Source organism: Primulina huaijiensis, chromosome 12 (genome assembly GCF_012295235.1).
Source record: "Primulina huaijiensis isolate GDHJ02 chromosome 12, ASM1229523v2, whole genome shotgun sequence".
NCBI lineage: Eukaryota > Viridiplantae > Streptophyta > Magnoliopsida > Lamiales > Gesneriaceae > Primulina > Primulina huaijiensis.
Genome location: NC_133317.1, coordinates 3712931 through 3740831, shown reverse-complemented (window position 1 = coordinate 3740831; position 27901 = coordinate 3712931). Strand labels below are relative to the sequence as shown.

General features: G+C 35.0%; 6 protein-coding genes and 1 pseudogene across 6 annotated transcripts; 4 read left to right on the top strand and 3 right to left on the bottom strand.

Annotated features, from left to right (window-relative positions):
- Nucleotides 1–6296: 6296 nt before the first annotated feature.
- LOC140990316 (dehydration-responsive element-binding protein 1E-like) lies at nucleotides 6297–7177 on the top strand. Its single transcript, XM_073459937.1, has one exon. The coding sequence runs from the start codon at nucleotides 6359–6361 to the stop codon at nucleotides 7040–7042; it is 684 nt and encodes a 227-aa protein (XP_073316038.1). The 5' UTR covers nucleotides 6297–6358; the 3' UTR covers nucleotides 7043–7177.
- An 865-nt stretch (nucleotides 7178–8042) lies between these two features.
- LOC140990508 (UDP-galactose/UDP-glucose transporter 2-like) lies at nucleotides 8043–12358 on the top strand. Its single transcript, XM_073460235.1, has 7 exons — nucleotides 8043–8566; nucleotides 9413–9441; nucleotides 9546–9747; nucleotides 10723–10965; nucleotides 11050–11151; nucleotides 11673–11780; nucleotides 11906–12358. The coding sequence occupies exons 1-7, from the start codon at nucleotides 8441–8443 to the stop codon at nucleotides 12134–12136; spliced, it is 1041 nt and encodes a 346-aa protein (XP_073316336.1). The 5' UTR covers nucleotides 8043–8440; the 3' UTR covers nucleotides 12137–12358.
- Nucleotides 12359–12445: 87 nt separating this feature from the next.
- LOC140990509 (uncharacterized) lies at nucleotides 12446–13804 on the bottom strand. Its single transcript, XM_073460236.1, has one exon. The coding sequence runs from the start codon at nucleotides 13595–13597 to the stop codon at nucleotides 12656–12658; it is 942 nt and encodes a 313-aa protein (XP_073316337.1). The 5' UTR covers nucleotides 13598–13804; the 3' UTR covers nucleotides 12446–12655.
- A 1943-nt stretch (nucleotides 13805–15747) lies between these two features.
- On the top strand, nucleotides 15748–16775 carry LOC140990123 (anthocyanin synthase-like; annotated as a pseudogene).
- A 318-nt stretch (nucleotides 16776–17093) lies between these two features.
- On the bottom strand, nucleotides 17094–19294 carry LOC140990484 (subtilisin-like protease). Its single transcript, XM_073460196.1, is given in 2 exon segments — nucleotides 17094–19006; nucleotides 19009–19294. Coding segments are annotated over 2 exon segments (1953 nt in total). The 5' UTR covers nucleotides 19070–19294; the 3' UTR covers nucleotides 17094–17114.
- A 1637-nt stretch (nucleotides 19295–20931) lies between these two features.
- Nucleotides 20932–23337, bottom strand: LOC140990420 (subtilisin-like protease). The gene has a single exon (XM_073460098.1). It carries the CDS (start codon nucleotides 23334–23336, stop codon nucleotides 21081–21083), a length of 2256 nt encoding a protein of 751 aa, XP_073316199.1. The 5' UTR covers nucleotide 23337; the 3' UTR covers nucleotides 20932–21080.
- Nucleotides 23338–25171: 1834 nt separating this feature from the next.
- Nucleotides 25172–25648, top strand: LOC140990122 (zinc finger BED domain-containing protein DAYSLEEPER-like). The gene has a single exon (XM_073459705.1). The coding sequence runs from the start codon at nucleotides 25172–25174 to the stop codon at nucleotides 25646–25648; it is 477 nt and encodes a 158-aa protein (XP_073315806.1).
- The last annotated feature ends 2253 nt before the right edge of the window (nucleotides 25649–27901 follow it).

Here is a 27901-nt window from a genome sequence, read left to right as displayed (position 1 = left end):
TCTTAAGATGGGACTAAAAGGTATTTCTGGTATTCTGTATACTTCCAGTGGTTGGATTTATAGAAAGTTTTGAGACCCCATTGGCCTCTTTTACCTTTGTACTTAGTTTACGGTTGGTTCCTGGATCAAATGCAATTGGAAATAAATCTGATTCGATCGTATTATAATTCAACACCGTGACAACTTAAATACTTAGTTAAGAATCTAACTTGTGGTTCCAGAAATATTGGATCAGCAGTTAACTTGTCTGTCATCCACTTAGGACATTGCAACCAAACGTTAACTTGTTCATCTCTCTCTGATTGTCGGTGTACCGACTTCTCGCGCTCAAGGCACAGTTGAAGTTTTAAATTTTTAGTTTCGACACTCAAAACTTTCCTTAGGCATCGTATGTTATTCAAACATCCATTGGTATTTAGATTGTATAATTTTGTGTTTTAAATGCTAGACTCTAAACCAATCTGGGATTAGCGGAGATGACTCTTTTTGTTATTCGTTTCTAACAGATCTCTTCCTTTTGATCGTCAAATTGAATCAACGATCGGAGATTATATTCCTTGTTTGGATTGCACTAATAATCATAAACAACTTTTGCATTGAGACTGCGAACCTCGAATTTCGGAAATCCAGAGTCGGTGCAGCGGTGGCGGACGGTGGCACACGAAAGTGCTAGGCCGAAATTTTTTCTCACATTCCTTCAAGTGGCAAGAGTTTTTTGAGTGGATGTGGAGGAATTTTGGTGAACTTTTGTATTGTGTAATTTTGTTTAAATTTTGCTATGTGTTATCAACCTTTGATATCATATTTATAAATACACAAGCTGTATGTCACCAGGACTCCTAGCCTCATTAGGACTCTTAATTTTCATTAATTAAAATTCTCGTATTAATATTTTATCATGTATTTATCAAGTTTTGATAATGTATGATATATTTATAATGTATGCACACATCTTTATATCTTCATATAAAGTGTATATATAAATATTAATATATTTACGCATACACATTAAATACTTACATAGATATATGAATTTATTTAATTAACTTACTAGTTAATTAATTCTAGACCCTTCTAGGTTATTTATGAGAATTTTAGACATATTAGTAGTCACTACTACTATACTATTATTTAATTAGTAAATTTTAAATTTACTAAATAAATGATTGTGAACTCATTATAACCCTAATCGACGATCTAACAACGTCTATATATCAAGGATACAAATCTTGTTCATATAATGAAAATTGAAAATTTCGAATATCAAAATATTCACTGTCCATATTTGACAGCTGCCAGTTTTGTGAAGTCCTTCACCAAAACAGACAGTTTCACTCTCCTTTCTCAATTAGAAATTAAGTCAACTTCCATTTCTTTCATCTTACGGAATCAACTTATAAACTCCTTTATAAGTATCATATTTGATATCCATCAAACTATAGTCTCCGAATTCAACTCCTTGAACTTTGACTATCTCAATGAGAATAGAGAATCCGATACATGTGTGACCTTCAATGGTTCAGAGATACAGCTACTTGTAAGTTCACATTTTCATGTGATTTAGAACAACATTTATTCTTATTCGTGTTTATCCTAATTTAACATCATTCTTTTCATCAACTCCTTGACCAAGAATGTCGGAACTCATTTTTTATTGCACCCATCGAATCATGATAAGAGCGTCTAGTTACATCTCCTCATGATCCCCTAGATATTACTGATAGTGCCTGCAAAAACCTTAAGTTATGGTTAGAGTATAATATGATCCCTTCAACACTTATATATCAATTGAATCTGCAATCATTCTTATATCAAGAATTGCATATGAATTCGACAACGATGTGATATATCTTTGACTACAAATAGTGGCATTGTATGTGCAATTAGGAAAACATCTTTCCCTAAAATACATTTCTTGCTCTGGCTAGAGACTCCTTGCACCATTAATTCATCAGATCACATAAAATATCTTCACCCATAGGCAAATGGTGAATCCCGACTACAATACATTTGCTCCTACTTATTTCGATACTACACCCAACCTCGCCTCCTTATAACCCTAATGCAGTCGGTAAACGGATCAAAGTGCATGTTAGTATGTAGAGCCTCTATATTGTCAAAGGTCAAAGAACTAATAGTGTACAACCATAACCGCGGATTATTCATCTCGATAAGTAAAAACTACTTGGACAATATGATGGAAGGTTGTTCAGTGCATCATCATATGATCACACATCTTTTTATTTTATGTTTCCTGCTTATTTCTTCGATGACTGGAGCAAAATAATAATAATAATATGAGTGAATGATTGAGTGATAATCCGTCTTGCTACTTATATTAATCAATCGAGTTCAAAGGTGTTTCAAGGTGGTTGCAGCACACACTTGCACACCGCCGACGACAATTTCGCTGAGCTCTAATGGATGGTGTGGACGCGTTGGTCTTTAGCATCTCGGAACCTACAAACTTGTGATATTGTAGCAACGCGTTTACAATATAAACTGACATTAATAAATATTTATATATTGTCAACTTTAATATTAAAATAAAACGCCATATATTAATTATTTGGGCATGTGGGTCATAAAACAGTCGATGTTATCGAAGATAGGGACACAATTGTGTAATACAATATTATATCAGATGGTATGTAAATATCACAATATTAAATTTTTGTGGCGAGAAAATTGAGTCAGAACACGTCCGTGAAAACACACCTTACTTTCAAATTAATTACATATAAAATCATTTATTTCTTGACTAAAGCGATTCAAATTTCTTTTTCTTGAATATAATCTACTCTCACTTTCAAGCAAGAAAATCAAACAAGACGTATGGCGATTCAAATTTCATTTTCTGGAATATAATCTACTCTCACTTTCAAGCTAAAAAATTAAGTCAAAAAAATATTAATTTTTATGTTAAGAATATTAATTTTTATTGTGAATATCGGTAGGGTTGACCCGTCTCACAGATAAAGATTCGTGAGACCGTCTCACAAGAGACATACTCATAGAATAATTCATATATATACATATATAATTAATTAGTTATTCTCTTGAACATTTCTATTTATTTTTCATTTTATGTTAAAATATAATTTCAACCATTATATCAAATCCATGGCATATTTATATTCACCTTATAAAATGTATCTTTCACATAATTAAAAGTTAAATATAGTATGANAAGATTTTATTACGTAAATGTATTTTAATTATTAAAAATCAATGAGCACAATTTAGCAATTTATATTTTGATGATTGCTTATTTCTATTATCTATTTAAGTATTATTTTTTATTAAGAAATCCACAGTTAATAGGACACGTCGCTATTATACCAAATACCAAAGATGTGACGCCAATTCCACTACCTTTCGAGTTCGACTTGGTGGTATATCTAATTTTTTTTATCAATGATTATAATTTTATTATTATTATTATCTAATAATTTCTAGGACAAGTATATATTTTAAATGATTTTCTCCATGCAGCTTATCTAGTGTGTATCGAAAAGTAACAGTTGCGAGTTTACACGTATCAAAACATTCAAATTCGAATAAATAATTAAGTCATCTAAAAATCCATGATCGTATTGTATTATTGTATCAGTATCGTATTATTGCCAAGACTCCCTATATCACGTGCAAGACTTGCTTGTTAGTCCTCTTCTGTCGGCACATTTCATTGTCAACCTTTAATTGTAATAATAATTAACAAATCTAATTTATCTTTGAAGAGAGTTAAAAAAAATTAAATAAATGATTCTCATTCCACAAGTTATATCTACGAAGTTTGGTACTTATTATGTACGAAAATAATTCTTTCATTCACATTATAAAATGTATCTTTCACATAATTAAAAGTTAAATATAGTATGATAAGAAAATTTTAAATATATGATTCGAAATGTGAAAGTAGACAATATGTCTTTAATGGATACAAAGTCAAACCAGTCAAGTCATGCATCCAATATAAATTAAAAAAATGTTTGCGCTATATATATATATATATATTTTTTTGAGAATTAAATTAAATTTTCCAAATATAAATATTAAAGAGGTTGTACGTAAAAAAATATGGAGAAATGATAGTACATTAAATTATTTTGTTTTATATAAAACATGATATTTAATATTTACCTACATACATAAAATAAAATATTCAAAGACAATTTTTGACCAGAGATCCAAAATGCATGTTCGATGCCATATTATTACACCATTTTTGTCAAAAAACAAAACAAAAACCAACTACATTTCCTTCGTCCAACCTACCTAATCAGCTTTCTTGCACAATTTTCAGCTAAAATTATGAGATTTCATTCTCTCCAAGTTCTCATTGTGGTGATACTCATCTCCTCAAGCCATATCTCTAGTTGTCGAGATATTCACCACGCCTCTCATAAAACTATGAAGCAAAACACGACATCTGAGTTCAAGTCTCGGTTTTCTTGGTATTTCCCTGCACCGCCTCCGAAAGGATCAAGAAACAGAGAAGACGATTCAAGTTATAGAGAGTCACTCCGCAAGACCCCCGGAGGGCCTAACCCTCTATATAACAGAGAAGTTTCTTGAGAAGGGTAATTCATAGACTACAAGTTTTTCTTCCTTGGAGATATGATCTCACGGATTTATATTAGTGAATATACGATGGGTCGACCCGATCCATATCTTAATGAAAATTAATTTTTTCATAGGTTGGATTGGATAGGAGATCCGTCGCACTAAATTTTTTCGGTGAAACGGTCTCATAAAATTTTTTGTAATATATTAGTGTGTGTATTCCAGTTTTCTTTTTGTGGTTTTGATTGTACATTCTGCCAAAGATGAACACAGAATTCTAGCAGAGTTGAAATATAGAACGTGTATAGAAACTCAATGTTTTGATTTTACCAGTTCATGTCATGTAAGCATCTCAGATTATTAATGATTGGATATACCATTTCATTTTTTAAACCTTTTCTTGCTAGAGGGTTTTGTGAACTCGAAGTATAATTGCTGAGCCAAACAGAAAGCTCAAACTCATTAAATCAGCAAGCCTCTTGATTAAATGACATAAATAAACCGATACAACTAAGATCAATTCCTTAGTTGTGACCTTTCAAATTTAATATGTGATTTTAAACTGTAAAAGTTAATTAAAAAAATTTGAGAATAGAAGGCCGAGAGGTGCAGCTTCTATGCCAGTTTAACACTAACTTTGCCCATGTAATGTTTGACAAAGAAAATTGATCTCTTGCAAACATTATGACATTAGCAGGACTACTGCTTTATAAATTTATCCAATAAAGACTTTGGTATATGCATAATATTAAAGAAAACAAGATACAACTAGAATCTTGTGGTTTGAATAATTTCTTAATAATTCTTCTTTCAACATACCTGACTTGAAAAAAGTGGTTCGGAGTCCGGAAAGAGATCGAAAACAATTAATTGTGAGATAACATTCAACAACAGATGACATCCATCTTTAATAATCTGAACTACTCCATCACCATCTTCCATTCTTGTTGCACTTGGCTCGCCTCTTTTTGCAAGGAAACAATCCCTGTTATGAATGGAGATCTGCGTTTGGCTTATAATTATTTATTTAAATATAGATATGCATGAGAATATATTTTCGAAATTTTGGTATTATTCTAAATAATATTAAATTCTAAAATATAAAATATATATGGTATTCGAAATTCTCAAACCAATAAATGCATTAAATTCGAAAATGCAGTACACAATAATCAATGATTTCGAAATTTAGGCTAAGATGTCAATCAAATTTGGAAGAAAATATTATAACTTTTATCAAACAAGAAAGCTAGTAAATTCAATGCAGTATAGGTACGTTATGAACCTGTACAAAAAAACAGTCAATGTTCAACCACCAAAGATAACACATGATTTCGGAAATTACATAAACTCGGGGACTGAGTTTTTGAAATTTATCAAGATTATATGTATGGAATAATTATTTCAAAATTATGAAAAAAAAATATCAACTGAATTATGATAAGATTATTTTCAAAGAGTCCCAGTTATTAATTTTTTTCGTTGAAAAATATAAATAAAGATAAAAATAAAAAGTATAATATAAAAAAGGGGGTTGACGTTAAGTTCATGACTAGTCCTCCACCCACATAGCTAACAGCAATTATCTTGGTCACTAAGACTCAATCCACAGAGTGTGAACCGGGTCCAGTTGCCTCCACAATTTATGGTATTCCGTGTTCGTGTCAGCCACGTGTGTCCAAATAAATCAAAACGTATATATTCAACCTCTTTCAGAACTAGACTCCAATTTTCAAACATACAACACAACAAACTTTACACCGACTCTACAAACAAAAGTCAAATTCATCGTATGGATTCATCAAGTTCAACTTCTGACCCCAGTCAACACTACAATGCATCGACAACTTCTCTCATATTACGAAGCTTTGTCATGAATGAGCACAGAAAGGTGCACTCCGATGAGGAAGTCATACTCGCGTCGAGCCGGCCCAAGAAACGCGCGGGGAGAAAGAAGTTCAAAGAGACGCGCCACCCCGTGTACCGTGGGGTGAGGCAACGGAACTCGAAATGGGCTTGCGAGCTGCGGGAGCCGAGCAAGCAGAAGAGGATTTGGCTGGGAACATATCCCACCGCAGAGATGGCGGCACGAGCTCACGACGTGGCGGCATTGGCTCTGAGGGGCCATGCTGCTTGTCTCAATTTCGCCGACTCGGTGTCGCGACTGCCTACTCCCTCGTCCAAGGATGCGAAAGATATCCGGAAAGCTGCGATGGATGCGGCGGAAGCTTTTAGGCCGAAACCCGGGGAGGAGAGCTCGAGTGGCGGCGGTGATCATCGGAGGATCGTCGAGAACGCGGTGGCCATCGATGCTGTGGAATCAAGAAATAGTTTTGGGGACAAGGATATATTTGAGACCAATGTAGGAGACATGTGTGAGGGGGTTTTGATGTCGCCCGAGCTCTATGGTAGGAGCTATAGTTGGGATGACATGGAAAGTGATGCTGAAGTGGAGTTATGGAGCTACTCGATTTGAAGTTGTGTTTGGATGTGTGACATATTATTTATTTACTGTAAAATATATGCAGTAGGACTATTTTTCTTTAGAGCAACTAGGAAATGACGCAGCATACTATTTTAAAGAAGATTGACCAAGTTTTGGAAGCCCAAACAGTTTTTTGTTGTTATTATCTAAAGGATGTAGTTGCAAAAACCGTATTTGAAAAGTTATATTTTTGACATAAAATATGATGTTTTTTTTTTACTTAAATCAGTATATATTATATAATAAGAAATAATACTTTAGATATAAAAATATTGTACTTTTCTTGGGTTGGGTCGAAAAATTCGTCTTACGATAGTTTTTGTGTTAAATTAAATATAATATACAAATTTGTTCAATTTTATTTTCAATCAAGTGTATGGATATTAATTTACTAAATAAGATAAAGAAAGTCATAAGTCCAAAGATTATGTGGCCGATGTTATCATTCGAATTAACCCATAGAAAATTCAGATGGAAATAAATACAAATTATTAGCAATTCATTTGATAGCAGTATATATGAATTTCAACAATATTCTATCTTCGAGTTAATTTTGAGGTATAGTTAGATTCAAATTCATGATCTTTAACATGATATCAGAGTTTAAATCTACAGTTATGTGTTGGATTGTCTAGTCATTAATGTCTTGTAAATTTCGCGTTCAATAGTTCGTGATTGACTTGTAAATTTCATACTCTAATAGTTCGTGAAACAAATGTATTCGATATCCAATTATAAGGATTTGATTAAGTTATGGAGAGATTGTATGTATGAATTTTGAAAAAAATAAAGGCCGATCTAAGAAATAATAAGGAATAAAATGTTAGAAGCAAAGACTTTAAACGAGCCTTCCATTGAATTAATTGAGAAATTTAAGAGGTGAATTAGCAAATAATCTTTTGTTCAATCTCCGTAATAAACAAACCGTGTTTTTTCAAAGGTACCAAACAACTATATACTCAATTGTGTTTCATTTGGACCGACTGGCTAATTTATTAAGGATTATTTTAAGAATCTGTTGACTTTGATACTCAATTTAAACATGGGATGTTCACATTACAATCAAATTTGATGATTCATGAGTTTCTCTATCCTCAAATCCTTCTACTTTGCTGCATAGATGAACAAATTTCCTCATGTTCAACAAAAATTTACACGTAATTGACAAAAAAAAAAGAAAAGAGTGGGAGTGAAGCTTGCTCAATTCTGATGCCTTTCTTGTTCGTTTCCATTCAGAAGAAAGCCTTTTTTTGTTGATAAAAATACAGCCTTTATTGCTTCCTCTACAGTTAAAAGAGAGCCCGCTAATTTTAGAAAAACCAATTATGTTGTGGGATTTTTAGTTCGAATTTTTCATGTTTCTGATTGGGTAAGGGGGAAAAGACAGATATGAAGAAGGAAGATCAAGCAAGGTCTCTCTTTGGGATATCTTTAACAGATAGACCCACTTGGCAGCAGTTCTTGATCTGTTCCTCTGGTTTCTTCTTTGGTTATCTCGTCAATGGCATTTGTGAGGTATTTTGCTGCTGTTTTGAATCGAAAGTAAAATGTAAATTTATGAATTCGGTGACAAAAAACTTAAACCCCACGTCTCCCTTTCGAGAACTGATTAAATTCTTGTATCACCGCTGATTTTGAAACAAGTGTTGACTACAGTTAAATGTCACACATCATATTGATCAAGTATGTGAGATTTTATATATAAATTGTGACAGTTCAAATTTCAATCTTTAACATATTATTAAAATTGATATTCATCGAAATGTGTCAGAGTATTTTATGAGTCATCCGACATGTCTTGTAAATTTAACTTTTTAATTGTTCGTTACTAGATACAGACGTCTCATATTGACTGAATAAAGTCTGAAATTACATTTATACAGACTTAAACAATCCTTTTTTTGAATGGAGATAAAAGTTCAATTCCTAATCTTTAACAACGATGTTTCTTGATTTTGCTTCTTTTTCTGGGGTGGGGGCCTGCGGGTTTGGGTCTGGCTTAATTGAGTTCTTGTCTTATGTAAGTACCAAGGAAATGAGTGTTCGGGGTTTTTTTAAAGAAGTTAGTTTTGAATTCAATTTTTTAACTCGTTAAATAAAGTTTTATTTTTACCAAGGTTGGTTATTGATTTTACTGGCTTCACCAAAAAAGAAAAACAAAAAATAAATCAACATTTTCTGCTTTCATGGGAGTGCTTAAATATTAAGGGGGTATCAAAAGTTGACAGCTTTATGAAAATTTCAATTTCTACTCTAGGAGGTGGCTAACATTCATTTACTTATTTTTACCTGTTATGGCACAGTATTTGATGAATTGAGAAGGTAGAGTAAATGCAGTTTTTACTTTTTTTTTGACTGCAGGAGTATGTATATAATCGCTTACAATTCAGGTACATAGATTCGTACTTGCTTCAACTCATTCAATTTGCACATATTTGATCGAGAACCATGTTAGGCGATGGATTTTTAATGATAAAATTGTGATGTTTTGCAGCTATGGATGGTATTTTACCTTCGTGCAAGGTTTCGTATATCTGGTGCTGATATATTTGCAGGGATTCACGACCGAGCAAATGGTGAATCCATGGGAAACTTATGTCAAGTTATCGGCTGTTCTTATGGGCTCTCATGGACTAACGAAGGGTTCTTTGGCTTATCTTAATTATCCTGCACAAATCATGTTTAAGTCTACAAAGGTATACAATATAGACTAATAGTAAACCATTGAACTAGCCCCAGCATCGATACTGAAGCTTTTCACTTCAAATATGCTCTGTTTTCCTTAAAAAATTGCTTTATCAAGTTGAAGCCAGCTTAGAGATGAGACTGACCTGGTTTGAACCGATTCTGAATTCGAAATTTTAAGAACCAGTATCTTACAGGACGGTATCAGTTCCAGTTCACTAGGCTAGTTAGTAAAACCAGTATGATTTGGTAACAGTTTGTATGTACCCGCTTGAGGTTTTTTTTTGAGTATTTTTTCAGGAAAAAATATTTAATTTATATTTGGATTATGTGGTAGTTTTTAAAAGAACAGTTGAAGCAGAAGTCTAGAAGCATTTTTTGGCTTCTGGCCTTTTTAACGTTTTTAATTTGTTAGAAAAGGCACAACCAAACACACTATTTTTGAATGAAAGTGTTTTTTCAGCAAAAACTTTGGCATCCAAACGCATTGCAAAGTATATTTTTATTTATGATTCGGAAATTCCATAACCATGAAGGAGAAGATGTGTGTTGGTGCTATGGAGAGGTTGAGGTCATTGAACACTTGGCATTTGGCAATTTCTTTCAAGTTCGAATTTGTTACAGAACTGGTTGTCCTTTTACATATTTCTCATTTGGCCATTCCTTTCAAGTTATTATTAGCGTAACTGAGAGTTGGTGTTTGTCGAATGCTTTATGTTTGGAGGTTTCTTCCGAGTTCTTACCCGTGTATTTGTATTATGAAGTGTCGGTGATCGTTAAATAGGTCATGTACAGTCATTTCTTTTCACACCAATTTGTCAAATATCTAATGTTCAGCATTTCTTTTGACACCGATTTGTATATTGGTGTAACGAAGAGTTGGTTGTCGTTTAATATTTCACATTTGCGGGTTTCTTTTAAGTTCAATTTCATATATATCATGAATTTATTGAGTTCGTGTGTATATTTTGTTTGTTGGAGAACAGGTGCTGCCAGTGATGGTGATGGGTACATTTATACCCGGCTTGAGACGAAAATACCCTGTTCACGAATATATTTCAGCAACACTTCTTGTTGTTGGCTTAATTCTTTTCACCTTAGCAGATGCCAACACTTCTCCAAACTTTAGTGCCATCGGTATTGTGATGATTACGGGTGCTCTGGTCATGGATGCGTTTCTTGGTAACCTTCAGGAAGCAATTTTTACCATGAATCCCGAAACTACTCAGGTGTTTATGGTTGTATCTCCTTTCTTTTTATAGATGCATCAGCATGAAACCAGGATGCATAACTTTAAGAAGTTTGTTATATAGATGGAAATGCTATTTTGTTCGACGGTGGTTGGTTTGCCTTTCCTGTTACCGCCAATGATATTGACAGGGGAATTGTTCAAGGCATGGAACTCTTGTTACGAGGTGAATATTCGTCATCTTCTTTCCTCGGCAACATGGTCCTCATTCCACTCGTTTCATTTCTTTATCACGAGAACAGACAATAGTGTAGACTGAAGTGAAATGGAGAAAGATTTAGTTTGGGAATGCCTGTAAATAAGACATTACTAATTAGTGACCGGGAAAACAGTATGGATATGCATAATTATATAGTGTGGTGGTCGTGGTAGTCACTATGTTACCTGAGTGATACAAAGTTTGTTATGGGCATACAGAGTAGATTTGATAAATTTCTGAATATTGCATGACACCACTGTCTTATGTAGCTGTCAGAGATAATCTAACAATCGAATCGAAGTGTTTGAGCTTTCGTATATTGTAAAAGATTTCGACTTGCACTTTCGTTGTTGACTATAGCTATAGCTTTTCGTCCAGTAACAATTATCTAAAAGTGTTAATTTGAGCATTTCGAATCGTTCGGGCATCCACTTACCTCCAGAAGTCCCGAATTTTATTTGCATTTCATCTTTGCTTTTGTGTTGCAGCATCCTTACGTTTACGGCGTGCTAGTATTCGAATCGATGGCTACGTTTGTTGGTCAAGTCTCTGTGTTATCACTCATTGCCATATTCGGTGCTGCCACGACAGCTATGGTAAACTCAGTTCCTACCTAGAAATTTTTTTCGAAGTATTCTTGGAAGGGCCACTTCTTTTTCTTCGATTACAAGACCTCAGGAAACCAGATACAGTTTCTAACAGTTGGTGCATTTCAATACAGGTAACAACAGCAAGAAAGGCAGTAACTTTACTGTTGTCATTCGTCATTTTTACGAAACCGCTTACGGAACAACATGGTTCTGGACTGATCTTAATCGCCATGGGAATCATGCTGAAGCTCCTTCCGGACAGTAAACTTCCCAGTCGAGCAGTAGTGTGTGATGCCAGCGACATGCAGAAGCCACTCGAAAACAAAGACCATGAAGAGGAGGAGAAAAGGCCACTGGTTTGAGTTTTTGAAGATGGCTGAAGATATTGATTTTTCTTTTACCACACGGCTTCCATTTTCTTTTCTTCACCTGTATAAATTTTCAAAGAAAGCATGTATAAACTGTGTGGAAAGTTTTCAATTTACATTAATTTGTACTTTTGGGTACACATTGTACGAATATAAATCAGTTTTTTCTGTATACAATATTAATTAATTTTGCTGTATAAAATTTAGTTTGAATAATTACTTTGTAACTGCGATCCTTTGGCACTATGAACACTTTTGTTTATTGGCAACTATGAATAATATTATTTTCAAGAGAATTAGGACTAACTAAACCAATCCCCCTAATTATTATTTTTTTAAATAATCTAAAAACAGTACAACAAAAATGAGTCTCAGACCAGCAGAAAATTTCGACCATTTCTTCTCTAAATCTATTCTAGGAGTTTCAACAATTTTTTCTGCAATCTAAAAAAATGGGAAACTTTAAATTTAGACTAGTTAAAATTCTTACACATAGACTACAAAAAACGAAAATCAAGAATGAGTAGTATTTGTTCTATACTCATCATGTTCTATCACAGGCACAGTTCTTGTGCTAGAAGCGGTAAGAGCCCTCACATGACCAACCATTGAAACTTGTAAAGCTTCTTCTTCGTAAGCCCTTCTCTCCAATTCATCCATTCTTGCCTTCTTTTTCTCATTTATGAACATCGCGATCAGTAACAAGCTCAGAAGGAATACCCCTAACACAGCTCCGATCGAGCTCCCTATTGCTATCTTCCACTTGCTAACTCTTCTCTTCAAAGGCACCAATGATGACTCAACCACTAAACCGAAGTGACCGTTCCTCATTGCAACACAAACCTTAGGCCTCATCTGGCTTGACAGTGTCATCTTTCCATCAGGATCAAAGCTTGCACATAAAGGGATGATCCCGGTTGAGACATTGTATAAGGTCGTGTTGCTAAAATCTATAATTATTGGCTTTTTTCCAGCTTGAATTCCCAGCTCAAATGGCATGGTACTGCTTAAGTTTATGATACCATTCACACCAATGTTATAGGCTAGTAGGCCTAAAACAGGTGATATGAGTCGATAGCCGGTCAATTCGTAGTTGTTGTAGTATATAGATGACCAATTTGATCCAAGATTTTGTCGGAGCAATACGACTCTTTCGATGCAAGGATGCACATCAACACCAACGTTTAAGTGGAATTCTTTGATTCTTGCTCCGTATCTTCTCAGGCTGCCACACCTGTATCTTATAATGTCGACATTTATGCCCGAAAGATTTGCTGGTAAGTTGATTCTGTGCAGTTTGCCTGTTCTGAAGTTCTTGTTGTATGATTTGAATGTGTGATCCCGGATCACAAGATCGAGTAGTCGGGCCGATTGGATTTCTTGTGTTTGAGCTTGTAGGGTTTGCAAGGATGCTAGTGATATAAGAATCAGTGTGAGAGAAAAGAAGATGCCCATTTAAGGATTTTAGGTGATATTGTTTGCAAGAAAGGATTTTTTATGAAAATTTGATTGAGCATGGAAAAGGTCAGCTTTATTTGAATGTAATTAAGGGATACTTTAATCAGCTGTAGAATGTTTGAGGAAACAGGCCAGAAATGATTGTTTATTGAGCCAAATTTGTAATCTAAGGAGCTTTCTCAATTGTGAAAAGATGGAAGTAACGTAAAAATTTTAGGTTCCACTATATTGAGATTTAATCGAAAATGCGAGGAGAGGTAGATGTTTCATGTCCAAATTCTGAATATAAGTCATTTTTTCCTCGAAATGGTGATATGATATTAGATATTATTGACATTATGTCATATAATTCTAATGTTTTTAATCTCATGTTAACACTTCGACAAAAAAATAAAAGTTTAGAAAGACGCTAATTTGATAATTTAAATGAGAAATACGCCAAATTATTGGTTGTTACTAATTTGTTAGTTGATAATTATATCTTTGCCAATTAAATATATATGGTAGTAATGTTTTCCTTAAAATGGAGTAAAAGAATTTGAGGCTGTAAAGAGTAAGAAGCAAGGATGGAAGGAATGATTAGGATCGTGGTGGGATGATGATAATTAAAGTCATAAAGGCATGAAAAAAGGAGATCATGGCGTGCCAAGGCTGAAGTTCTATGTCCTTTCTTTAATTAAAAACAAGCCATAAATATTAAAATAACTTTTTTTTTAATAATAATTCTGAAGATTAAACTAACTTAATGTGATGCTTTCTTTTACATTTTTAATTAAAGAATAGAAAGAAAAAAACTGCATTTATTATTTATTCATTTCACAAAACTCTCGTGAGATGATCTCATTGGCTAATTTTATGAGACAAAACTCGACTCGATCCAATTCATGAAAAAATATTATTTTTTTATATCAAAATATTATTTTTCATGATACGTATGGGTCGGGTTAATCCGTCTCACAAATATAGACCCGACGAATATAGTCCCGTAGAACTGTGTTATAAGAGACTTATTTTTCATTATACATTCTGGGTAATGTCCAAATATTTACTTCAAATGATATAAAGATTTCACATGTGTTTTTCACGTTACTCAATATATTACATTAAATGAAAAAAAAATTACATGAATTCTTTGTAATCATTGGATCAATTGTTAGGATACTAATTATATGCTGGGATCAAACTAATAACCAAACAAATATATTTTTCAAAGCTTTGTCAGGAAAAAATAACCTATCGGTTTGAACCAAAAATTATAGAAATAGGTCTCTTGTGAGATAATCTCACTGATCTTTATTTGTGGGATGAGTCAATCATATCTATATTTACAATAAAAATAATATTTTTGATATAAAAATATATTTTTTAATGGAAAGCCTAAATAAAATATATATATCATAAAATTGACTCATAAAACTGACTGAGCAACTTTTTCGTGAAACTATAGAAATCCTTGATGTCCACTCTGTCAACCTTTTTAGATATTACTTTAGGGTCCATTCAAGTTATGGGCTTTTTCTATTTTACGAACAATTCAAGAATCTATCAACTTCTCTGACAATTGGGGAAACTAAAACGCTCAAAAAAGACATCCTTTCAACGTACAATTCGAAATGTATACAACATAATTGTTTGAGATGTTTGGAGTTTTTACAAATCTTAATGTGGTGTAATATATTAATCATCATTATATTATAAGCTCTAATTAATATGACCAAATTAGTCATACTTCAATTGACCTCGATATATTCACTATATTATACGAGTGTCCCTATGCACGTGTTGTGGGTTTGTATGATTGATTTTTTTTTTTTTTGGGGTTCAAGTGCCCTTGTTAAAAATATTAGAAATTAATTAATATTTTTTAAAATTTTGCATGAGTTAGTAAATTTTTCTTTTTATAAATTTAGTTAGTCATGCTGACAACACATAGGGATATTTTGGGAATATATTTATAAATATTAGAGGCCCATCAACTTGATCTAGTATGGGCTTTAATATGTCGAAAGCCGATACTAATTTAGGGTTGATGGGCCTCTACTTTGTTTTAGGAAGACGGGCCTCTACTTTTAGTTGTTCTATTAAGAAAACCCATCAGGGAGATGGGCCTCTACTTTTAGTTGTTCCATTAAAGGAAATCATGATCCATGGACATGCTGTATATTTTGTTTTAAAGAATAGCTCTCCACACACGATCTTTTTAAAAATTGCCATGATTGATATTTGTTGATTATATGTTAAATTTCCAGTCCAGCGGTAACCGAGTATGCAAAGCAACTGAGAGGCCGCCTAGCAACAACAATATTGTCAGCTCTCTCGCTGGAGTTAAAACTGGGAAGAAGACAGACTAGAGAAGGAAGTTGGAGGCATGGAGGACCTCATAATGCAAAAAAAGATCAACTATTACCCCATATGCCCTCAACCGGAGCTCTCCCTCGGTGTCGAAGCTCATACAGACATAACTGCCCTCACTTTTATCCTCCACAATATGGTGCCAGGGTGGGTTGCAAGTCTTCTATCAGGGGAATTGGGTTACGGCGAAAGGAGTCCCGGATTCGATAATCATCCATATTATGGACACTACTGAGATTTTGAGCAATGGAATGTATAAGAGCATACTTCATAGGGGAGTAGTGAACAAGAAGAAAGTAAGGATTTCTTGGGCTGTTATCTGCGAGCCACCAAAGGAAAAGATCATACTCAAGCCTCTGCCGGAGACGATCTTGGAGGCTCTCTTTCCACCTCGCACATTTGCAGAACATATAAAGCACAAGTTGTTCGAGAAAGGTGGTGAGGATGCCGGTCATGATCAGGAATCCCAGGAACATATAGATCACAAGTTGTTTAAGAAAGGTGATGAGGTTTCTGCTCGTGATCAAGAATCCCATGAACAAAAAAATCACAAGTAGTTCAAGAAAGGTGATCGTGAGGATGTTGTTCCTAATCAAGAATCCCAGGATTCCAGGAACATATAGATCTCAAGCTGTTCAAGAAAGGTGACGAGGATGCTGGTCATGATCAAGAATCCCGGGAACATATAGATCTCATGCTGTTCAAGAAAGGCGATGAGGATGCTGCCCCTGATCAAGAATTTCAGGACAAAAAAACCAGAGAATAAGTTGATTTACAGTTGAAATTTGTCATTCAAGATCAAATGTTTTGTGTTGTTTTTGGCTTAACAGGAGAAAAATCTTGTATTGGTCTTGTATATTTTTGTTTCTTTATGATTTTGATCATCTTTGTTCCATACCTTTAATTTTTTGACAACATAATTTTAGTTAGGTCCTTCGCAGGACATAGCACTGCGTCGGTGTCGATTGATTTCACGTCAAAAAAATACTAAACATAGGTGTTATAGTGAAAATGCAGTGTGTGTGTTTAGTTTCAAATGATGGTGCTAATGAAATATACTAGAAAGTCATTTCCATGGGAAAAAAACACCTTATTAATTCGTCATATAGAATAGATAAGTTCTGTGAAAGTAATTCCTTCATGGATTATATTGGAACGCCGATTACAACAATAATTTGACAGAAATCGGACTTCGGACAATTCGTTTCTCCGAACACCACACCACAGCTCCTTGTACATAGGTGGTAGTGTTGGCAGGCAGAGCAGACTTGCTAAAGCTTACCTGATATGTCATCTTTTGGTTCATTTCAGTGAATACTAGTGCATCGGGTGCAACTGTTACTTCTACCCCGGGAACCGATTCTATCTCAATGCTATAACTCGAGTTCGCCTCACCGACATTGGTCACTGTCCTCGTGTAGGTTTTTGTGGCACCATCGAGTTCGACTGCAAATGAAGGGTAGTTCAATTGTGCTTCGGAGATGCTCATTATGTCTGAGCATTTAACAGTCCTCTGCACAATCACCTCGATTTCCTGGTCCGTGTATCCTAGACCACATAGATAAGGGATGTAGTCGTTCGGTTGGAGATCGTAAATGAGCCCTGGATCGTTTGCACTTGGTGGGTTGACATGGCCTGCGCCTATTGTGAATATATCAGCGGGCAAGCCCCTTTCATCGATAATGGCGCTGCCTCCGAAGTTGTACTGAGTGGCAGTGGTCATGATTGCCGACTTGATCGCAGCAGGGGACCAATCGGGATGCGCGCTTTTGAGGATCGCAGCAATGCCACCAAGGTGAGGGCATGACATCGAGGTACCCGTAGCCATGTTAAAAGCAGCGGTCTCTTTCGTGTTGTTATCAACTGATACAGGCCACGCGGCGAGAATGCTCACACCAGGGCCTATGATGTCGGGTTTCAGGATTCCTGGACTGGCCAAGCTTGGCCCTCTGGAGGAAAATGAAGGCACCATTGGAGCAAGTGGATCTCCAATCACAGTACCGTGGAATAAGACCGTGGCCATAGGCGCTGAGGTTGATCTTACGTATGATTTAATCTTTTTCCCTGACTCGAAACTCACGTGTGTAGCGGGCAGCACATGAGTATCCGCTATCGTGCTGTAGCCATCGAGTTCATCGTTCATCAAAATCATGGCAGCACCACCTGCATCTTTCACTGTTTGCCCCTTGGTGGTGCGCCGTATATCGTGACCACCCCTCGAGCATAGCACGACTTTTCCTCTGACATCAATGCCATCAAGTGACCCAGGGCCACACAAACTTGCGGTTTGGTTCTCACTAGCCCCGCCAGCATCAATCAAAGGCAATAATGTTGTGGGAAAATCACTAGGTTGAAAAGCTGACTCCCCATCATAGATATCCATATTCCCCAACAACGCCGTAGCGACTATCTTCCTGTCGATTGTACTGGCACCTACTGTGAGAATCCAGGGCGCCTCATTCGACATTGTAGAATTCATCGGACCAAAATTAGCTGCAGAACAGCTTACGAATATACCCTTTTGGATCGCACCAAACGCACCGATAGCAATCCTATCGTTATAAAAATCAGCAGAGGGTCCACCAAGAGAAAGGGAAAGCACGTCCACACCATCCTCCACTGCAGCGTCCATTGCTGCCAGTATATCAGCATCACTACAACTCACTAGAGTACAAACTTTATACATGGCTAGATGTGCCCGAGGGGCCATTCCTGTGGCCGTCCCATTAGCCAACCCAAAAAGATTGGCATCTTTAACAAAGTTCCCACCAGCTGTGCTAGCCGTGTGTGTCCCATGACCTACATCATCGGTAGGCGGCCCTGGAAAATCTTTCATGAAATTCCTTGCACCGATCAGCTTGTTGTTACATGCCATGCCATCAAACTCACATTTCCCATTCCACTTGGCAGGCGGAGGGGGCATGCCTTCATCATCGAAAGACAGGTGCCCTGGAGTTATTCCACTATCTAAAACTCCAATGATCACACCTTCACCAAAGTTGGAGCCAGGCCAAACTCCGAAGTTTGTATGCAACCCCAAGAAATTCGGACTTTAGTCGTTTGCAAACTTAATCTTTTCTGGGGCCTTGCAAACAAGAAGCCATCCGTTTTCTCCATTTCCTTCACTTCTTCTGCAGATAGCTTTGCGGCAAAACCAGTGATCACATTGCGATATGTATGAACCAGTCGAGACGAGTCTTTCTCTCCTGCTGTCTTCCTTTCCGGCAAGCAGGAATGATACCAGCTTTCCAGGCTTGCCTGTTCAGCTGATGCACCATTCCCTGGCAATTTTACATGAACAATGTAAGTCTCTAAGCTGCTCCCTGACGCATTTTCAGATGTTAGTATTTGTTCAGCAGAGGCAGGATGATTTACTAGTAGAATCAAAACGATTAATAGTACACCAAACATATTTAGAAAAATGACATGATCAATCATTTCTCGCTGTCCATATATATTTTTTCTAACTGAGTGATCCGTTAACGATATACATGTATTAATATACTACATTTTCAGAATCTGATCACCTGCCGGCCTAGAAAACATGAAGGGCTATTAGACTTGTTAACTCCGCAAGCTGTGTGATCACAAAAAGACATTTTGGATAATATGTCTAACTATTCTATAGAAACAATAATAATATATAAATTTATAATCCTCCGTTCTATGTCGCGAGGTTAATACTACATTAGTTTTGGCAAAAACTTATGTGAGACGGTCTCACGGGTCGTAGTTTGTGAGATGGATATCTTATTTGGGTCATCCAAGAAAAATCGTTACTTTTATGCTAAGAGTATTACTTTTTATTGTGAATATCGGTAGGGTTGACCCGTCTCATGGATAAAGATTCGCGAGACCGTCTTACAAGAGACTTACTCATCAGTTTTCGTCTCCATGTTTTCGGACGTTAATGTTTTTGGCAAATTCTTCCGGAAAAATTATAGATTGACGAAGTTTAGCTATTTTAACTTTTATTATTGAATTTTCGAGTTGAAGAAAAACAATTGTGTGTGTGTGCGTGTCTTTTGTGTATAATGTATGTATATATATTTTGTCCGATCAGCGCATAAAACAGAAGTTGATGTTTACTCCTTAAAAGTTCTAATTGTATTATATTAGGTATATTAACACATGTTTGTAGTTCTTTGTACGCAACGACTCCAACAAGGGGTGGGTGAGTGCGACCGTCTCTCCTCAATTTTTCAGTTTCATTGATTAAGGATATAAAATTAATTATATTTTTTTCACTTGTCACCGATTCAACCTCCATTTTCTGGCTCTGTCTCTGTTTGTATGGAATGCTTGTATTATTGTGTATGAGTAAATGAACAAGATATTTACACTTATGAATTGTTAAATACATTCTATTTTGACCTTTTACAGTAAACATAGAAAAAATTATATTTTATGTTCCTATTTTTAGTTCCATAATAAAATTAAACACTTTTAAAGCATAATTTTATTTTTTTAAAAAATTGTAAAATTTTATATTATCTACAAATTATTTTATTTATTTGGTACATAAAAGTAAAAAATTCTAATATTTTAAATGGATTATTGGGAAAAAAAATTCAAATAAAATGTACAATTTAAAAATTATACATTATAATATTAATTAACTAATTAGTTAATATTGTAAATTATTCTATAAAATCAATTCAATTTCACTATCATAGACGACAGAGTGAATTATTGAGCCACAATTAAAAATAAACTTTTTTAAATCTATTTTTAAAATAAAATATTTTTTTTAATCTCTAATTTCCCATTTTTGTTTGTAGTAGCTAAAAAAGTTTGATTAGACTTGTTATATACCTAACTAAAAATAATAATTTCATCAAAAGACCAAAGCCAAATTTTGCTGAAATCACTGATAAGGTAGAAAATGTATACTCACTGTATTAAATTTTGGTAATTTTATGATAGAATTTAGATATTTGTATTAAAACAAATAGGCATACAATACAATCCAAAGAAATTTCAGTGCATTGTGAAGATGCATGCGTCTTTGAGCAAAGAGGAACTCATGCATTTTCTTTAAAAGAAAACACTTTATTAATTCGTCATGTAACATATATAGTTACCTTCAGTGAAAGTGATTACTTCATGGATTAATTTGGAGTGCCGATCATTGCACAAGTTTGACAGAAATCGGGCTTCGGACAGCTCGTTTCTCCGAACGCCACACCACAGCTCCTTGTACAAAGGTTGTAGTACTACCCGGCGGAGAAGACTTGCTAAAGCTTATCTGATATGTCATCTTTTGGTTAATTTCAGTGAATTCTATTGTATCGGGTGCAACTGTTACTTCTACCCCTGGAACTGATTCTATCTCAACGCTATAACTCGAGATCGCCTCACCTACATTTGTAACTGTCCTTGTATACGTTTTCGTGGCATCATCGAGTTCGACTGCAAATGAAGGGTAGTTCAATTGTGCTTCAGGAATGCTCTTTATGTCCGAGCATTTAACGGTGTTCTGCACGATCACCTCTATTTCCTGGTCCGTGTATCCTAGACCACACAGATAAGGGATGTAGTCGTTTGGTTCGAGATCGTAAATGAGCCCTGGGTCGTTTGCACTAGGTGGGTTGACATGGCCTGCTCCTATTGCGAATACATCAGCAGGCAAGCCCCTTTCATCGATAATGGCGCTGCCACCGATGTTGTACTGAGTGGCAGTGGTCATGATTGCAGACTTGATCGCAGCAGGAGACCAATCGGGATGCGCGCTTTTGAGCACGGCAGCAATGCCACCAAGGTGAGGGCATGACATCGAGGTGCCTGAAATAATGTTAAAAGCAGCGGTCTCTTTAGTGTTGTTGTCGACTGATACCGGCCATGCCGCGAGAATGCTGACACCGGGGCCAGTGATGTCGGGTTTCAAGATTCCTGGACTGGCCAAACTTGGACCCCTGGAGGAAAATGATGCCATACTTGGAGCATGTGGATCTCCGATCACCGTCCCACGGAATAAAACCGTGGCCATAGGCGCTGAGGTTGATGTTATGTATGATTTAATCTTTTGCCCTGACTCGAAACTCACGTGTGTAGCGGGCAGCACATGAGTATCCGCTATAGTGCTGTAGCCATTGAGTTCATCGTTCATCAAAATCATGGCAGCACCACCTGCATCTTTCACTGTTTGCCCCTTGGCGATGCGCCCTATCCCACCACCCCTCGCGCAGAGCACTACTTTTCCTCTGACATCAATGCCATCGAGTGACCCTGGGCCACACAAACTTGCGGTTTGGTTCTCACTAGCCCCGCCAGCATTAATCAAAGGCAATAATGTTGTGGGAAAATCACTAGGCTGAAAAACTGACTCCCCATCATACATATCCATATTTCCCAACAAAGCCGTAGCAACTATCCTCCTGTCGATTGTGCTGGCACCTACTGTGAGAATCCAGGGCGCCTCATTCGACAATGAAGAACTGATTGGACCAGCATTGGCTGCGGAACAACTTACGAAAATACCCCGTTGGATCGCACCAAACGCACCGAGGGCAATTCCATCATTGTAAAAATCAGCCGAGGGTCCACCGAGAGAGAGGGAAAGAATGTCAACACCATCCTCCACCGCAGCATCCATTGCTGCCAATATATCAGCATCACTGCAACCCACTACCGAACAAACTTTATACATGGCTACATGTGCACGAGGGGCCATTCCAACGGCTGTCCCTTTAGCCATCCCGTACACGTTGGCATCTTTAACAAAGTTCCCAGCAGCCGTGCTAGACGTGTGTGTCCCATGACCTTCATCATCTGCAGGTGGTCCGGAGGAATGGCTCACGAAATTCCTTGCACCGATTAGCTTGTTGTTACACGCCATGTCATCAAACTCACATTTCCCTTTCCACTTGGCAGGTGGAGGGTCCACACCTTCATCATCGAATGATGGGTGCCCTGGAGTTATTCCGGTATCTAAAACTCCAATGATCAAGCCTTCACCAAAGTTGGAGCCAGGCCAAACCCCTACGTTTGTATGCAACCCCAAGAAATTCGGACTATGAGTTGTGTGCAAACTTAATATTTTATGGGGCCTTGCAAAATAGAAACCATCCATTTTCTCCATTTCCTTCACTTCTTCTGCAGACAATTTTGCCGCAAAACCAGTGATCACATTCCGATATGTGTGAACCATTCGAGACGAGTCTTCCGCTCCTGCTTCTGTGCCTTTCGGCAGGAAGGAATGGTACCAGCTTTCCATGTTCGCGGGCTCAGCCGATGCTCCATTCCCTGGCGATTTTACATGAACAATGTAAGTTTCTAATCTGCTCCCCGATGCATTTTCAGATGCCATTATACTTTCTTGAGCCTTTGCAGAATAATTTACACATGAAATCAAAATCATGAAAAGAACATGTGGGAGATCCATGTTTAGAAATAATGACTTGATCACGTATTTCTTGATTAAATGAGTGATCCATCAGCACTATATATACACACATTACAGCTTTCAGGATTTGATCACCAGCTAGCCGGCCTGGAAAACAAGGGTGGCCGTAGACTTGGTAACTCCGCTGTTTGATCGCAACAAGAATATAGTTGTTCAAATCTTGGGTTAGTTTATTTTATATCCGACTATTTTAATTTGAAGCTTGACCTATTCTCTGTGTCTACAGAAATGGAAACAACTATATTAAATTTATAATCCTTAAAAATTCTGATAGTTCATTGAAAGATAGAAACCATGCATGTTGAGTGAAGTGTACGAGGTTAATACCATAGAGGTTTTCGTCTCTATGTTTTCGACATTTCCTTCTCGAATTATTGTAGAATATTGAATTTCAGTCATTTTAATTACTAAATACCAATTTTATAATAAAAATTAAAATTTTGATTTTCTAAAAAAATAATTTGAATCATTTTTTATTTATCTGGGTTTAATCTATTGTTATATTTGACGAATAAATTAATTAAAAACTTATAGAACTTACTTTCAAAATTGTTTCTTAAATTAAAATTCAGGCGGTTGATTTTATGTTATATAATAAATTATAATTAGCATAATATATAAAACGAAATAAACTAAAACAAAATTTTAAAATATATATATCCGAACAGCACGTATAAAGCATAATAACCTAAAAATCAATCGAATATTTATGGATTCTATTAATACATAAATCATAATTTACATGAGTAAAACACACTAATGATAAATAATTATCAATTAAAATATTCGTCACTAACTCATCAAAACAATATCAAAACTAATGAAATAATAATATTGATAGTAAAATATAACTCATTATATTCAATTTAAATAATATTTAACATCCTACATAATTTTTTTACCTTTTGTTTTTTGAATTTTATATCAAAATCGATCTTTTGTAGACTACATCTTATATCAACAATCATGAATATCAATACGTTAATAATCTCATAAAATATGAACCTCTTAGAAAAATTTGGAGAGTTTAGCTATAATAAGAAAATTAAAGATTGATTAAGATTTAGACATTAATTAAGAGTCTAAAGGTAAACCCGGGCATGGTTTCCCAAGAACGGTAGAACCAAAATTAGAGCTAAATCTTTTCTTGGTTTTAATTCCAAAATCAGCTCTTATAATATATCAATTTTGCTGCATAACTGATAAAAAAAATAGTTTCACTGTCTCATAAAATGTATATCTATTTTATTTGATATTAAAAAATGAATCATAGTAGCAATTTTTTTAAAAAAATAATATATAAGACAAATTTATAAATTCAATACATAAAATTTGGTAGTATATGAGATCTCTTGATTTATAATTTTCAATTTCTATATATACATCTTAAGTATTTATGAAATTTTAAGAAAATAAAAAAAGCAATCATAAGAAAAATAAAAATTTCACAGTCAAGTAATTGACAAAAATATTGCAAATAATTTGATATGATACAACTCTAAAATTTAGAAAGCAAATTATTTCCAATGTTTAATATTATTACGGCCTATTTGATGTTACAAAATGGATCATAGAAGACAAGTAATTTGTAATGTCTAGAGATGTCAATGGGTCCGGGTTTTACCTAGACCCGCAATGGATCCGCCCCGTTTGGGGCGGGTTTGGGCATACTAAATGGGTCATGGGGTGGGTCTCGGTCCAATTTTTCAGACACATCTGGGTATGGGGCGGGTCATGGATTCTATAATACCCGCTCCATATATGTGGATAAAAATGATAAATTTGATAAATATTGGGATAATTGTCATATTATGATGGGAGTTGCTACTATATTGGATCCTAGATATAAGATGAAACTTGTTGAATTTTATTTTCCCCTAATTTATGATGAAATATCACAATCTAAAATTGATGAAGTTCGACAAAATTGTTGTGATTTATTGGTAGATTACCAATCCAAGACAAAAAAATCATTGGAAAATAGTGGTGGTTCAGGGATTGATGGGACTTCGTCTGTTTCTAATATTGATGCATCTGATATTAATATTTTAGATATGTATGATAAATTTGTTGCTTCAAGTTCAAGCCAAGCTGCGTCAAAATCTCTAACCGAGTTGGATATGTATTTGGAAGAAATTGTCTTGCCACGAACTCAACATTTTGATATTCTTAGTTGGTGGAAGACGAATGGGGTCAAATATCCAAATTTACAGAAAGTGGCAAAGGATATTTTAGATATTCCTGTGTCAACTGTTGTATCTGAATCTACTTTTGCAATAGTGGAAGAATAGTTGGTCCTCATCGTAGTAGGCTTAATCCAACGACTTTGGAGGCACTGATGTGCTCACGAAGATGGTTGTGAGGTGAGGTGGAAGGTTATTTTGTTATTGTACTTTCATTTTAATTTTGTTAATGTACTTTTATCTTTAAATTACATTTTTTTACGGTTTTAAATTACAGTTTTATATTTTTAATGTACTTTCTCTCTTTAATTTTGTAGGTAATTCTTCAAGTAATTACCAACTTGTCCCACCATTCTTGATGAAGAAGAAGATGATCCTGAAGAATGTGTCTGAAATCATGCTTACTCGCTGATTTTATATTGATCTGTTTAAATTCTGTTATGAAAATGTCAAGACTTTTTTTGGAGAGTTAGTAACTCTTTTTTATGTAATTCATTATGTTATGAAAATACTTTGTTTGTTATTATTAAGTGTGGTCGAAGATATGAATTAGTTTTCTATTGTGTTATATTTAGAGGCTTGTTTGTTTCATAATTCAATCATGTGGTAAGAAGATTACTGTTTTCATATAAAAAAATTCGGGTCTCATGGGTCTGGCGGGTCTACCCGGCCCCATTTTTTATACGGGGTGGGGAGGGTTCGAAGAATATTTAATTGGGGTGGGACGGGCAATGGGTCCGAGTTTTCTTCATGAACCCAAGACCCGCCACATACCCATCCCATTAATATCTCTAGTAATGTCTTATATAAAACTAAGCACACACAAATACATTAAAAAAAAACATAACAATGATTCATATTTAGGAGCTTGATGGCAAATATAAATTATATATTTTTCAAAATTCGTCATTACCTAATATATATGGAAATTATTTGATTGTAAAAAAAATTATATATTCGCATCTATTTTTTTCAAATGATATAATAAATATCTATATGAAAATTTATAACATAATACATATATAATTTTAATTTTGATTTTGATTTTAAAAGATAGTCAATTTCACAAAAATATAAAAAATCGAAAAAAAAATTATCTATAACAACTATATATGTTATAGGCATGATTATTTTATTAAATTATATAACTAAAAATTTACATGCATCTGTTACTAAAACCAATCATCAATCAAAACCCCGAAATATGTTAATATTAAACTTTATATTATTATATCATTATATATTTATTATGTTATTCTACTATTGCAAAAATAATTATTTTTTCATATATCTTTTTGTGATACTATAATTTATTATTTACTTAGAAAATACACTAAAAATATAATTACAAAATATCATTAAAATTATAAAATAATATGTGGAGAGAAAATTAAAAGAATAAAATATTTAAAAGTAATATAAAGATGAATTATTTCAGAAAATTAATATAGAAATTACATTTTATCTTGAAGTGATATAAATTACTACAACCGATGTACATCCGTATACATAGAAGTATGTCGTTTCTATTTGGTCATGTATACTCACATGAGAAGATATATTATCGATATTGATGATATCCGTGTGAATCGGGTGTGAAATATGTGGGCAATCCACCGGATAATGATGATAGTTTAGTGTTTAGGAAATTTGAGTAGGGATAATGGCTGCAAACAAAAAAAGAACTCGTAAATGGGCGTCGGAAGAGTGTCCGACGTAACCACTCCGATGCTAAAGTCAGCAGGTTGAAGATGAAGAACACAAACAATATACGTGAGAATATTGGTGTATGCTTGAGAGTTCAAAATTCCAGAATCTGTAAATGAAAATAATACATGCTCTTTATAGTAGTAAATCCATCATAACCTAATTTTCAGTATCACATACTAAGTATGGCAAGTCGGTTGTCCACACTTTCTGATGACTTTTCTCACACGCCAAATCCATGTTGCTCTGACATATAAGATTGCATATATCAATCACACTCGAGTGCGGTATAATTATCGAGGTAACCCGGGTAGTAAGGTACCCGAGAGCTTGTATGAGAGCCCGGGCTCTTGATTGCTCGAGAAGAGGATAAAATGCCCAGTTGATGAAGATAGTATCCGGCAGATTGGCTCTGATTTGGACAATTCAATTAATATCTCGGGTCATCCATGACCCGGATCTTTATGAGGGTATCAGATATATTTTCAGATTTTAGATTTCATGCAATGATACTGTTTGATTGGTTTACTAGTCTTGTTTCAAACGTCAGATTTTAGATTTCATGCAATGATACTGTTTGATTGGTTTACTAGTCTTGTTTCAAACGAGCTTTTGGAGGAGGAGTGTTTATTCTATATGCGTGTGTATATATAT